At 38.8% G+C, this 15,641-nt stretch overlaps 2 protein-coding genes across 6 annotated transcripts in view; one reads left to right on the top strand and one right to left on the bottom strand.

Moving 5' to 3' along the window:
• EIF4G3 (eukaryotic translation initiation factor 4 gamma 3) overlaps window positions 1–15,641 on the bottom strand; it is a 330,809-nt gene that overhangs the window by 258,918 nt on the left and 56,250 nt on the right. The window lies entirely within an intron of this gene.
• LOC112659907 (60S ribosomal protein L22-like) lies at window positions 4,485–4,935 on the top strand. Its single transcript, XM_035714011.2, has one exon. The coding sequence runs from the start codon at window positions 4,495–4,497 to the stop codon at window positions 4,879–4,881; it is 387 nt and encodes a 128-aa protein (XP_035569904.1). The 5' UTR covers window positions 4,485–4,494; the 3' UTR covers window positions 4,882–4,935.

The raw sequence follows: 15,641 nt of genomic DNA, 5'->3' as shown, positions 1-15,641 counted from the left end.
CCTGAGCCAAAAGGAGATGCTCAATCACTGAGCCACCCAGGCAACCCTGAAGGGTCAAGATTTAACAAAATGAGAAAGTTTTCTGTTTCATGAAAGATATTAAGTAAAACAAAGATATTAAGTGAAACTGGTACTTTTGCTTTTTTTTTTGAGAATGTAGGCTGGTGAAAAACACAATAATTACAAGTGCGGTTTGGTACTATTATTTTGATTCGTGCTAAGGCACCAGTAGTGTGACCCACCCATAATTTTGTACCATTAGTGAAAATGTCAATAAAGTGAAAAAGGCAAAAAATATCTTACAACAATTACTAAAATAGTTCTGACCTCTCCTCAGCCTCTAAATAACATGCTATCCTATGAAAACTCTTTCACACAGGGCCCACAGATGCCAGGAGCAGAATTTGAACACCACTAATATCCAGAATAAAAATCCTAGAGCATTGTAAATCTAGGTAAGCAGGCCAGAAGCACACTGCTCCAAGTAAGTAAGGGCACCAGAGAATCCCATAAATGTAGTTATGCTAAATTCATGCAAAAACGGTCCTCAAATGAGGTCATGAAAAAAATCCAAAGGGCTTTTCATTCACACTGACAGAGAACTACTGTGCATTTGAGAAATGAAATATGATTACTCATTAATGTTCTTTCTGAAAAAAAAAAAAAAAAGAACAAACTGGTATTTATGCTGGAATGCATTCCATTAGCTCAAATTTAGTGTAAAATGCTAAAACAAATGTAGCAATGGCAGCCTTTACTCCTGTTTCCCCAGGGTAGCCATTCCAACGAGGCCTCAGCCCACATCATTCAGCTCTCCATCTTCACCTCATCCTTAGGATCTCACACTCTAGGCCCTTCCAACACTGCCTCACTCATCAGCATAGGTCAAACCACTAGAAAAACAAAGACTCTTTGTTCTTCGCTTCTCCTAAAACTTTTTTCCTTTTCTCTAGCTTCAGGTTAAGTTGCTAAACACCCACACCTCATTAGATGTCTGTCTGTAATAGGTAGAGCAATTGAGACGGACCAAGCCAGTGGTTCCAATTTTAGATCAAGAGCTCCGAGTTGAATCACACACATTCCACCAAAGCCCTTTAATCTATAAACTAGAACCAATAATTTCAGCCAAAATCTAGGTTTCAAAGAACTTGAACATACTTCAATTAGAAACTCAGAATTTAACTGAAATAGATCAATTAAGAATGTGTCAAAGAGGTTTATTACAACAGTTCTAAAAACACTGAACTCAGGAGGCAGTTTATTCATATCACAGCCTAGAGCACAAACATGATTTTAGTATTCCATTTCTTTCACTTACTACCTGTGTGACTTCTAAGGAAGTTACCTTAACATCTTTAACGTCTTCACCTGGAAAATGAGTACAATAATAGTACCTACTTTATAGAGTCAATAAACACATTAGAGGATTTACTTAAGGCATTTAACCCAGTGCCTGGTCTATGTTGGACATACAATAAACTACTACTAATACTGACCTCCAAGAGCAATTTCTCTTTCTAGTATAAAAATCAGAATAGCACTGCCGTCTGAGTGATTCCCAAGTCCCAGCAAAGGGACCAGATTTCCAGAGCCCTGAAGACAAGGGGTAACACCCCAAAATATGAGCTTATTTTCCACTCCACCTTCATTGGCCAAGCAGCTGCCCAGAACAAAGGCCACATCTCCCAATACCTGACAAACAAATGCAGTATTGCCGTACAAACTGATTGCTTCTCTGCGGTGCCCACAAGTGTATTTGGGGAGAAGCTTCGAGAGCAAGCTGAGGAGCAACTGTCCATTTATGAGACAGGAGAGACTCCAGTAAAGAATCTGGATATCATGAAGGAGGCAATGGTTCAGACAGAAGAAATAGCTACTGAGATGGCTAAGAAGCTGGAGAAGCAGAAGAAAAACTTGAAGGAGAAGAAATGGCTGGCTGCCCTTGCCCTTGTGTCTTCAGAAAACAGCAGTAGTATCCCAGAGGTATGTGTGGAGACAAGTGAAACATCCAAAAGAAGAAAAAAGCAAAAGCCCCAGGAGACTCCACAGGAAAATGGAATGGAAGACCCATTTGTCTCTGTCTCCAAACCCAAGAAAAAGAAGTATTTTTCCAAGGAAGAGCTGGTTAGTATAAGTCTTCCCAAGAGGAAGAAATCTTTCCCCAAATAGGAACCAGTTAGTTATGGTGAAAAGGCAGGAAATAGGAGCATCCCCAGGAAAAAAGAGGAAATTCTCTTCCAAAGAGAAGCCACTCAGCAGTGGACCTGAAGAGGCTGCCAGGAGCAAGAACAGCAGCTCACTCCAAAGAAAAGCTCCAGAGCTATCCCAGGAAGATCAGAATGAACATCTACCTGGTCAGGCATAACCCACATTACATTTCCCAACCCATCCCTTGTATCCCAATAAAAACAAATTCACAAGAAAAAAAAAAAATCAGAGTAACAGCAGAACCAATGACAAAACAATAGAGAATTTCCCTCAGAGTTCAACTTCATATTTATGTAACAGCTTAAGTAACATTAACTGTGAGTTAATTTTCACCGAGTCGTATATCATATTCTCTTCACAGGATATGCGACTACCAAGCTTTAGCATCTAAATATTTAGTACACATATTTAATACTGAGGTTATTAAACAGAACTTAAAATAATACTTTCAATAAGTATTTACAAATACTTTCTAGGAGTCACTGTGTAGTGGCAAAGTTAACAAACTGTGACACTCGCTAAGTTTACCTTAACAAATGACTTGTCTAAGAGGGAAATTAGTGACAGATAAGGAAATAAAGAATCATAAACTTTCACAGGATCACTGATTAAAAGATATTTTAGGGTTCAATAAAATTGTCCCAAATCTCTCCAGAATATGAATACAACAAATCTGGGTGGTACATGCTCTACTGTTACATTATTCTGTATATAACTTTATGCATAAAATATCTCATTGGAAGATGAATCACCTATGTAAAACAAAAATAATAGAGATAACTCAAAATTAAAAGTAAAATGGAATTAAAACTAAAATTGTAGGGGTGCCTGAGTAGCTCAGTTGGTTATGTGCCTGCCTCTTGATCTTAGCTCAGGTCTTGATCTCACAGTTGTGAGTTTGAGCCCAGTGTAGAGCCTACTTAAAAAAAAAAAAAAATTGTAAAATATAGTCCAGCTTTCTCTGATAGTTTCCACATTCAAACGTGCTATTTTAAAAAGGACTTTTTGGTGGCTAAGTCAATTAAGCATCTGACTCTTGATTTTGCCTGAGATCATGATCATAGGGTGGAAGGATCAAGCCTACATCAGGTTCCATGTGTAATAAGGAGTCCACTTGAGATTCTCTCTCTCCCTCTCTGTTTCCCTCCTCCTCACATGTGCACTTGCTCCCACATGCACAATCTCTCTCAAACAAATAAATCTTAAAAAATAACTTTTGCTTAGGGGTGCCTGGCTGGCACAATTGGAAGAGCATGTAACACTTGATCTCATGGATATAAGTTCAAGACCCATATTGGATATACAGATTACTTAAAAAATAAAATCCTGATTTTTTTAAAGATTTTATTTATTTATTCATGAGAGACAGAGAGAAAGGCAGAGACATAGGCAAAAGGAGAAGCAGGCTCCCTGTGGGGAGCCTGATCCAGGACTTCATCCCAGGACCCCAGGATCATAACCTGAGCCAAAGGCAGATGCTCAAGACTGATTCGCCCAAGTGCCACCAAAAATAAAATCTTGGGGATCCCTGGATGGCTCAGCAGTTTAGAGCCTGCCTTTAGCCCAGAGCATGATCCTGGAGTCCTGGGATCGAGTACCACATTGACCTCCCTGCATGGAGTCTGCTTCTCCCTCTGCCTATGTCTCTGCCTTCCTCTCTCTCTGTCTCTCTCATGAATAAATAAAATCTTTAAAAGAACAAAATCTTTAAAAAAAAAAAAAAATGGGGTGTGGGTGCCTAGATGGCCTAGTCATTTAAGCGTCTGATTCTTGGTTTATCCACTCAGGTCATGATCTTAGGTTGTCAGATAGAGCCCCACACTAAGGGCAAGTCTACTTAAGTTTCTCTCTTCCTCCTATGCTCTTGCTCTCATAAATAAATAAATCTTTTTCTAAAAAATGGGGGAGTACCTGGGTGGCTCAGTCAGTCAAGCATCCACCACACTTAATAACAGCGTTTGATCTCAGGGTTGTGAGTTCAGTGTGTTCCACGCTGGGCATGAAGCCTACTTAAAAAATAAATAAAAATTTAAAAAATAACTTTTGCTTATTTCATATTGATGGTTTACTTCTATATAATCAAAATGTAAGGCAAAGACAACACTATTAACTTTTTTCTTGTTAATTGGGGCAAGAGGCATTCTTTGAATAACCTATTTAACTGTCTAAAGGCTTGAGTTCATATTATCTAATAAAACAAAAACACTGAGTAATTTAAAAACTATCTGACATTGGTGAAAAAGATTCTTGAATTTCATGAATGAATATCAAGCATCGGCTGCCGCCATGGCGCCCGTGAAAAAGCTTGTGGCGAAGGGGGGTAAAAAAAAGAAGCAAGTTCTGAAGTTTACCCTTGATTGCACCTACCCGGTAGAAGATGGAATCATGGATGCTGCCAATTTTGAGCAGTTTCTTCAAGAGAGAATCAAAGTGAATGGAAAAGCTGGGAATCTCGGTGGAGGGGTTGTAACCATCGAAAGAAGCAAGAGCAAAATTACTGTAACTTCTGAGGTGCCTTTTTCCAAAAGGTATTTGAAATATCTCACCAAAAAATATTTGAAGAAGAATAACCTCCGTGACTGGTTGCGCGTAGTTGCTAACAGCAAAGAGAGTTACGAGTTGCGTTACTTCCAGATTAACCAGGACGAGGAAGAGGAGGAAAAGGAGGATTAAAACTCATTTATCTCAAATATTTTGTATGAATTCTTGAATAAAACTTGGAAACCCCCCAAAAAAAAGAATATCAAGCATCAACAGTGAGTTAGATGGTGCTGGAGGGGAGGCAAGTGGGGGGATGGGGTAATTGGGTGATGGGCATTGAGGGCACCTAATGTGATGAGCACTGGGCGTTATACGCAACTGAGGAATTACTGAACTCTACATCTGAAACTAATGATGTACTATATGTTGGCTAATTGAATTTAAACAAAAACAAAAACCAAAAAAATGAATTAGATGGGATACATCTAATTCACACAAAAAAGAAAGTTCCTTTTGACTTATAATGACAAAGAATAACTTCAACAAGGCAAGTCTTGCATGATGGCACTTAAGCAGTAATGGCATTTTTGTTATCAAAAAACCACCAAAGGAAATGAAACTTTGCTTTTCTTTACATTTTTCATTACAAGATACTGGATTTTGCTTTGCAACTGTTTATTTTAAAGTAAGGAGGTAAAATTCTAAAACTGATCCTGTTGCTGCTGCAAAGTATGAACAATGAAACTGGGGGTGGTGAAAGAGAAAGGCCTAGTGCAAGCCCTAACAAAGGCCCAGCACACCGGGTAGGGCTAAACTCCCTCTTATGAAAGCACTCTTTGTCTTTTTGGTCAATGCAAGACCATTGAATGTCCCAGTATATAGTTTAAAAAAGGGGGGGTGGGCGGGCAGGAGAAGAGGGAGGATGGGAGTTCTGCCTCTTTAGGGGATGTCTCCCCAGCTGCCTGGCTACAGTAAGGATGAAGACCGCAAAAGCACAGAAAAGGTTCCAAGCATGCAGCTACCCAGTCTTTGCCTATTAACACACACCAGCAAAAAAGCACTTATATGCCCTGATTACACTACATCTTACTTTACCAGTGAACAAAATTCCAGGACCTGCATTTTTGTTTCACATTAACCCTTTCAATCTAGTTCATTCAGAAAACCACAGAGGAAATAAAGTGTTTTGGCTTCCAATTTGGACTCCAACAATAATAATCTATCTGTAGCTGGAAGAGGCATCAGAAAAGTTTAAACTAAAGACATTTCATTTTTTTGCTCAAATGTTTTTTAAAAAGCCAAATAACCAGCAGAGGTTCTCTAAAAAAGGCAACAGTTCAAGGTTCACAAGAAGGATCACAAGTAAAAAAAAAAAAAGAAGGATCACAAGTCAGTTTCAGTGCACTCTGCTTACAATACTTACTGTGAAAACAATAAACCCCCACGGCGTGGACCATAAGCATATTCCTCAATATTATAACTTCATGGACTAAAGGAAAGTTAATGAAAGAAGCTGTCATAGTTTAATTAAATTTGATTGATAACTCATTGTATAATTATCTATGAAGCTACAATTGGCATAAAACACATCTTTTGAGGTTCTAAACAAAGAAAAGGTTCATTTTCTAGAACTAAGATTAAAAATGAAAATGCTGAGGGGAGCCTGGGTGGTGCAGTTACAAGCATCTGCCTTCACTTCAGGTCATGATCTCAGGGTTCCCTCATCAGCAAGGAGTCTGCTTCTCTGTCTCCCTCTGCCTCTACCCACCCCTTCACTTGTGCTCTCTTTCTCACACTCCTTCTCAAACAAGTAAAATCTAAAAAAAAATAATAATAATAAATAAAATATAATAAATTTAAAAAAATAAAAAATTTGATCTGCTTAAAAAGACACACACACATAGAGTTAATATACCTTCAGTGCTGGAAAATTTCATTTCAAAATACCATTCCACAGTACTTAAGATTTTATATATGCATATGGATGACTTTAAGCAGCACTAGTTTAGCATTCCAAAGAGACAAATCAGATTGCAAATGTATTTTAATAATTAACATTTAATCTGAAAGTTATATAGGTTTTTCTTAAATAGAATTTTGCTTGTAACACTACTTTAAGAATCACTGAATTCTGTCTTTTGAGTTGAAATGAGTATGAAATTATAAAATCAGAGATTTGGAAAAGTCCTGATAGACAATCTTACAAAAATGAATGTCTAATAACAAAGAGGGGAAAATGATATACTCATAAGTTAAGTAACATGCTGAAGGTCACACAGCTAAATAAATGCCTTTTACACAGAGTGTGGAGAATAAAAAAGTCAAATTCATATATAGTTTGCAACTTCATTTTTACTAGGTAATAATTTGCAAGTGAATAAATCTTCTACTGGTCCCAAAGGGCCTCTAAGCAATTTTCTGGAAACCATAATGAATTCTGAAATAAAATGGTACTTCAGTGAGAATTAAAAACATGTAACAAAAACAAAGAATGCCGGCTAAATTTACTTAGTCAATAAAAAGGAAGGAGTAAACATCACATATTCTGAAAATAAGACAAGGAAATCTATACATACAACCAAAGTCGGCAGATCTGTAGAACTTCTGAGCTATTAAATATACTAGTTTTTATAAGAGTACTTGATCACCCTTTAAAAAAAAATTTGCAAATGGTACAGAGTATCTAAAGTAGAAAGTACCAGTACAGATGGATCTCAGATCCAAAGTACCTTTCATCATCCACCCTTTTTCTCCTACAGGTAACCACCAGTCAAGTTTCTAATGCATCTTTCCACAAATTTTCTACACATAAACATATGCTATCATTTTTAATAACTCTTAAAAAGTCTTCTAAATTAATCTAAAATGTCAGATCACTATAGGGTTAAGAAAGGAGAATGAAATTCGTAAACAGGAGTCATTCACAATTATGAACATGATTATTACATGAGAGAAAACTTATAAAATAGAGAAAATTAACCTAACAAGGGTTAACTAACGGCACCATTCAGTCTAATTTTCCATCTATAAAGATCATTTTCAGCATATAACTTCACATAATGGAGCCAATTAAAATATATACACAAGGAACACCTGAGTGGCTCAGTCAGTTAAGTGTCTGATTTGGCTCAGGTCATGATCCAAGGGTCCTGGGATCAAGCCACACGACAGGCTCCCTACTCAGCAAGGAATCTGCTTCTCCCTCTCCCTCTGCCCTTCCACTCTGCTTGTGCTAATAAATAAATAAAATATATTTTTAAAAATACTACCCAAGAAAAGAGGCCACTAATTCTTTTATGATTTTCATATTATAAGCATATTACCAAAACTTTGTAAAAGATAAACTTTTAAAACTACCTACAAATCTCAGGTGGCTCAGTTGGTTAAGCATCTGGCTCTTCGTTTTGGCTCAGGGCATGATCTCAAGGTCCTGGAATCAATAAACACATTGGGCTCCACATTCAGTGAGGAGTGTACCTGAGGATTTCTCTCATTCTCCCTCTTTTTCTCCCCCGGCTCATGCATGGGGGCACTCTCCCTCTCTCAAAATCTTCAAGTTTGAAACATTTAAGGTCAAAGGAGCAGAAGACACATTACATTCCTTTTTATTAGTGTTTCCTTCTTACTGGTGTATATTCTAATTGCAACTCTAATATAAAAATAAAAATGTTACCCTTTTGACAGATCCTGATCTGATCATTCAAGTCGGTTACAGAGCCCAGAAAAATAATCACTGCAGGTTATCCATACCTCATTTCCAAAGCTCCTCCAGGCCACCTACCATTTGCCCACTTCATTATATGTTCTCAGCACTCCTAGTTTTATGACACACCTCCTACCACTATTTTGACCCAATATCATTGATCCTGCTGCTTGCCAAATCCTTTAACTGACAACATCACTGGGATCACCATCCCAGTCTATCCTATCTGACCTTCAGTCATATTCACACCATCTGAAAAACAGACGCAAATCAAATTTCAGGTGTGGTTCAAACCCATTACTCATCTGGTCTTCCCCACACAAAAGAAACCCATACAAAAAGACATTCTTCAGCTTATATAAAGCTCAAATACAATGCAGAGCTACAGAGAATATAAATACTTTCAGTACTCTTTAAGATTTATTCATTCACTCACTCGTTTCATTTCACAAATATTTACGAAGAGCGACCTCATGCCATAGATTTTTAGGAACAGGAGATAAGAGTGATTAACAACACTAAGTCCCCACCCTCTTGGAATTTATATAAAACCAGTTAACAGTAAGTCAACATCTTGGTAAGGACATTTTCATCCTGAGACTTTAATCCTCCTATACTATACTAAAAAACTAAACAAATAAAAATTATTTTTAAAAAAGTTTTAAAAAAAAGAGGGGTGTGGACTTTTTCATTAAATGATATGAACAGATTCACAATGTAATCTGCATTAATTATCACACTAAATATATTTTGGGGAAAAAAACAGGTTTTTCCCTTTATAAGCTATCAAATCTCAATCTCATGTTGAAATGTGATAGTTATCCAATCTGTTAACAAGAGTGACCACAGAGTAATCCACATGGACATAATAGTGAATGGCTATTATGGACAAAGCACATACTAGGCAACTAGGATATAAAAAGGGTAAAGGAAATTAGTAAATGTACATCCATGCTGGGCATTAGACTATAAAACACAGTCTCATCCTCAAAGAGCTTACAATTTAGTTAAATTATGTACATGTATAACAAATAACCATTCAAGAAATGTTTTAAGGAATGCCAATCAGTAATGTCAGTGGCTGTGTAGTACTTCAGAAAACAAGTTATTTGTGGACTACAGTGATCAGGAACCATCCACAAGGAAAAAATGACTAAAATGGACTGTATAGGAAGTTTAAAATTGAGAAGTAAAAGACCAAAAGGCTTTCTAAGTAAAGAAAACACAAACATAGAGACAAGGATGTACCTGGAATACTCTATCATTACATATTTTGACTGACATGGGTAATCTAAGTAAAGAGGAGGTCTACATAAGACCAGAAAGACATAGGACATAAGAACCAGAAAGGGCTCCCAATTCTACCCACATTCCTCCACAGATGAAAAAAAGTGAAACTCAGGAAAGTCACCAAATAAGGCCACAAAGTACGTAGATGGCAAAGTTAAGATTAAAATCTAGGTTTGCTGATGTTTATGACTGAACACTATCTCCCTACTGAGTATGAAGTAAGCGCAGAATGACCTAAGAGAAAACATGCAGCAGATATTCAGGCAAAGGTCCAGGTGAAGAAACAGTATGGATTTGTTATCTTAAAAATATGGTTTAAACTTAAAGGGACAGGTGAAATCTTGGAGAATTATACAGAAGAAAACAAAAGCCAAAGACCAATCTGAAAAACTATACAACAGATTATGCCCTCTTCCCCCCACATACCTGTTTTAGCTCACAGAATGAACACTACTACTACCATTTTGTCACACCAGTGGATGTGACATGGTGTCACTGTGCCTGTGGTAGGTAGGCCATTTTTGTTGCCTCTCCTCCAAGCAGTAAGCCCTGCAAGACAAGCCCTGACCTAGACTCCAAATGTCGCATGTTCCGTTGGTGACTATGTTAAACACAAGAAGTTAGAAGGGAAGAAGCAGCAGCATGCTTTGGGATTTGAGGGAACCAATGTGATCATCTTTCTACCACTTCAAAGTTCTAAAAAGAAAAAAAAAACTGTCAGAGAGAAATAACAATGCCAGTTTTACTACTGATAAAAGCTAGCCTAAAGAATTTAGATTGTGCCCAGGAATAAAATGCGCTTCCTACTTCCACTGGCCCAAGATCTTGGGACTTGAGTAGAAAATATTCCAGCTGGTTGAGTAGAACACACATTTACCTAGCTAGCTACTTTGCGGAATACAGAGAACATAAAACAGGAGCCACGAGTATGAAGAGACCTTCAAATCTTTAACGCCGTTCTCACTTGAGACTTTCAAGAAGCACAGAAGGCTTCTTACCGATAGAGGAAGTCCCAAGAATATACTCATTCAGGCTCTAAGAACTCATTCATAAGGGAATCAATTTGATGTCCAGTGATGTGAATCAAGGTCCTGGTTCTCGGGATGCCTAGGTGGCTCAGAGACTGAATGTCTGCCACCAGCTCGGGGCATGATCCTGGAGTCCTGGGATGGAGTCCCACATTGGGCTCCCTGTAAAGAGCCTGTTTCTCCCTCTGCCTGTGTCTCTGCCTCTCTCTGTGTTTCCCATAAATCAATAAATAAAATCTTTAAAAAAAAAAAAAAAAAGGTACTGGTTTTCAACCTTGGCTACACAGAATCACCTGTACAGCTTTTAAAAATCCCAGTGCTCTGAGGATCCCTGGGTGGCTCAGTGGTTAAGCATCTGCCTTCAGCCCAGGGTGTAATCCTAGAGTCACAGGATCGAGTCCCACGTCGGGATCCCTGAATGGAGCCTGCTTCTCCCTCTGCCTCTCTCTCTCTCTCTCTCTGTGTCTCTCATGAATAAATAAATAAATAATTTTTTTTTTTTTTAAATCCCAATGCTCAGGCTGCACTTTAGAGCTAAATGAGAACCAAACCTTAAAGTGACAGTCAGGTTTTTAACTCTTTCCAAGTAACTCTAGGTGCAGATGTGGTTAAGAACAACTAACATGGGATGCCTGCGTGGCTCAGAGGTTGAGCATCTACCTTCGGTTAGGGCAGGATCCTGGAATGCCGGGATCAAGTCCCACATCAGGCCACTTGCATGAAGCCTGCTTCTCCCTCTGCCTATATCTCTGCTCTCTCTCTCTGTGTCTCTCATGAATAAACAAATAAAATCTTTAAAAAAAAAAAAAAAACTAACATAAAACAAGAGAAGCCAAATGCTTCTTAAGGTTTCTGAATGAGTCATGAACATGGAAACAGCAAGTAAAGAATAATTCTGCAGCAATTTTGTACTTATAATAAAAACAAACACTAAATGTTCAAGAAACAGCCAAAAAACTTTTTTTTAAAGATTTTATTTATTTATTTATTGAGAGACACAGAGAAGCAGAGACACAGGCAGAGGGAGAAGCAGGTTCCACGCAGGGAGCCCGACGCGGGACCCAATCCCAGGTCTCCAAGACCAGGACCTGGGCTGAAGGTGGCGCTAAACCATGGAGACACCTGGGCCTTCTCCAAAACACTTTTTTACTACCAGCAGCTCAAGAAAGTATATTAGAGGACACCTGGGTGGCTTAGTCAATTAAGCTTCGGCCTCTTGGTTTTGGCTTGCGTCAGGATCTCAAAGCCCCAAGTCGGTCTCAACACTCAGTGCAGAGTCTGCTTGTCCCTCTCCCTCTGTTCCTCCCCCTTCTCTCTTCCTCTCTCTCATAAACAAAATCTTTAAAAAAAAAACTGTAACAAATATGGTTAGTATAGAAAAGTTCTGAACAAGTCTCAGGCACAAAGGAAGGTATCATAACAAAGCCAAGAACACGCATATGAGGGACACCTGGATGGCTCAGTCAGTTAAATATCTGACTTCAGGTTAGGTCATGATCTCAGGGTCCTGGGTTGGATCCCCATGTCAGGCTCCATGGTCAGTGGGGAGTCTGCTTGTTCCTCCATCATTCCTCCAACTTTTGCTCAACCCCCCCAAAATAAATAAATATTTTTAAAATGTATGTGCATTTGAAAAAGAAAAGGCCAGAGTACGTAATGGAACAGGAACCTTGAGAGAGATGAAAGGAAATGGAAACAAGACCAAAAAGAAAGTGAGAGTTATCTGTAAAAGGAAAGACAACTTTCCAATGAAGTTGGATGAAAACATCAACATAGAAATAGTTTCATAAAGAAGTACGAAAAGAGGTGCCTGAGTGGCTTAATAGTTGAGTGCCTTTGCCTCAGGCCATGGTCCTGGGGTTGTGGGATCCAGTCCCACATCGGGCTCCCTACAGGGAGCCTGTTTCTCCCTCTGCCTATAGGTGTCTTGGCCTCTCTTTCTGTGTCTTTCATGAATAAAGGGATAAAATCTTAAAAAAAAAAAAACAAAAAAAAGAACTAGGAAGATTTAATACACTTATTTCCTCACCTTACATACTCACTGCTTTGCTGTTCTTAGCTGAGACAGTGAAATTTGATGTATTGGTAAGAAATACAGGAAGAACTACACAGGGGAAACTACACGCTTGACATACATGTAAAATATCTTAACAGAGAAAACAGGAGGAGGAGATACTGCAGAATTTCCTTTCCTATGCTCTCTACCACTGATTTCCCAGACACTCTTATTTTCAAAATCATACTAATTAATAATAAGGATGTGTGTACCTCCATTTCTCTTTTTTTTTTTAGCAAATAAAAAAAAAAAAAGGCATCAACTCCATTATGCTAAAGTTTGACAACACCCACAAAAATCTGCCTTGGAAAAAAAAACACACTTTTAAATATGCAATTCTGGGGATCCCTGGGTGGCTCAGAGGTTTGGCACTTGCCTTTGGCCCAGGGTGTGATCCTGGAGACCCGAGATCGAGTCCCGCGTCGGGCTCCTGGCATGGAGCCTGCTTCTTCCTCCTCCTGTGTCTCTGCCTCTCTCTCTCTAGGTAGGTAGGTAGGTATGAATGAATGAATGAATGAATGAATGAATCTATCTTTAAAAAAAAATAAATATGCGGGATCCCTGGGTGGTGCAGCGGTTTAGCGCCTGCCTTTGGCCCAGGGCGCGATCCTGGAGACCCGGGATCGAGTCCCACACATCAGGCTCCCGGTGCATGGAGCCTGCTTCTCCCTCTGCCTGTGTCTCTGCCTCTCTCTCTCTCTCTCTCTCTTTCTATCATGAATAAATAAATAAATAAATCAAAAAAATAAAATAAAATAAAATAAAAAAATAAATATGCAATTCTGTGGCACCTAAACCAAGCTAATTAAAAATCATTCATTTATGGGCCATCTAGGTGGCTCAGTCAGTTTAAGCTACCGACTTTAAATTTCAGCCCCAGTCGTATCTCAGGGTCCCAGGATTGATTGTCAGGTACCATATGCAGAAGATACAGCACTGATTCTCCCTCTCCCTCTGCCCCTCCCCCTACCCTGCACTCACCCTCTCATTCTAAAATAAGTAAATAAATCTTAAAAAAAAAAAAAAAAAAAACACTCATCCCTAACATACATAAAATGGCCATTTTGGTATTCATTGTCTAGTTTAGGACAAAGTTAATTTCAATCTCATTCCAAGATTTTCTACCTCAGCTCAGATCATCACTAAACCTACTTAATCCCTGTACTCCTCCATCTTCATAAAATTCATTTTTTAACTTAAGGTATAACTGACATGGAACATTATAATAGCTTTACAGGTAAAACAACGATTTAGTTATCTGTGTATGCTGCAAATAATCACTGAGATAATTCTAATTAACATCCATCACAATAGTGCTTTTCCTTGTGATGAGAACCTTTAAGATCTACTCTCTTAACAAATTTCAAATACGCAATACAGTATTATTAACTATAGTTATCACGGTGTACATGGCATAACTTATCTACTTTATAACTGGAAATCTGTGCCTTCTGACTCCCTTCACCCATTTTGCCCACCCCTACCCCATAACTCTGGCAACCATCAATCTGTTCTCTTTATCTATAAATTTTGTTTGGGGGTTTTGTTTTTATTTTAGATTATACATAGACGTACAATCATACAGTGTTTTTCTTCATAAAGGTTTTTTTTTTTTTTTTAAGATTTTATTTATTCATGAGAGACACAGAGAAAGAGCGGGGGAGCACAGACACAGGCAGAGGGAGAAGCAGGCTCCATGAAGGGAGCCTGTCACAGGACTCGATCCCGGGTATCCAGGATTACACTCCAGGATCACACCCCGGGCTGAAGGGCAAAGCTAAACCGCTGAGCCACCTGGGCTGCCCCATAAAGTTCTTTAATGCTGGTTTTTCCAAGGAAAAATGAGAAAGAAAACTTTTTGTGTGGATATTGACCACAATTACATGATTGGAATTTTTTTTTTAACTTTATTTCAGAGAGAGACAGTGCATCCGCGAGCAGGGGTAAAGGCAAAGGGAGAGGGACAAGCAGAATCCCTGCTGTGCAGGTATGCTGAAGCAGGGCTGGATCCTAGGACTCTGAGATCATGACCTGAGGCTATCTCAGATGCTTAACTGGCTGAGCCACCCAGGCACCTCAACTGGAATATTTTAAAGACTGACATTTCAGGGACACCAGGTGGATCAATTGGTTAAGCCTACAACTCTTGATTTCAGCTCAGGTTGTGATCTCAGAGTTGTGGGATACAGCCCCAAGTGGGGCTCCACATACAGTGCAGAGTCTGCTTAACCCTCTCCCTGTTCCTCCCCTACTCGCACACTGTCTCTAAAATAAATAAATACTTTTTTTAAATTTCAGATTATGTCACTAACTTGCTCTTCAAAATAGTTTAGAATCTTTATTTTTATTTTTTTAATTTTTTTAAGATTTTTTTATTTTTATATATATATATACACACACACACATGATAGACACTGAGAGGAGGGGGTCAAGAGAGAGAGAGAGAGAATCAGAGAGACAGAGGGAGAAGCAGGCTCCATGCCAGGAGCCCAACGTGGGACTCGATCCCAGGACTCTCAGACCATGCCCTGGCCCAAAGGCAGGAGCTAAACTGCTGAGCCACCCAGGGACCCCCTTAGAATCTTATACACACATTTAATGCTTCTTTTTTTGTAAAGTTGGGGTGCCTGGGTGGCTCAATTAAGCATGTGCCTTCAGCTCAGGTCATGATCTCAGGGTCCTGGATTGAGTCCTGCATCAGGCTTCCAGGTCAGAACAGAGTCTGGCTTCTCCCTCTGCCTCTGCTCCTCCCCAACCTTGTGTACTCTCTCCCTCTCTAATCTTTTTAAAAATTTCTTTTAACTTCAATTCCATTTGTATTCTATTGTCCTACAAAACCTTTCAATTTTGTTTCGTAAGAGTTTAATTGGGGATC

Source organism: Canis lupus, chromosome 2 (assembly GCF_003254725.2).
Source record: "Canis lupus dingo isolate Sandy chromosome 2, ASM325472v2, whole genome shotgun sequence".
NCBI classification, from domain to species: Eukaryota; Metazoa; Chordata; class Mammalia; order Carnivora; family Canidae; genus Canis; species Canis lupus.
Note: the sequence above shows the minus strand (reverse complement) of the source record. Positions and strands in the feature narration are given on the sequence as shown.

What these genes read in the sequence shown, in the direction of transcription:
- LOC112659907 (XM_035714011.2), top strand. Translation starts at nt 4,495, where the DNA reads ATGGCGCCCGTGAAAAAGCTTGTGGCGAAGGGGGGTAAAAAAAAGAAG.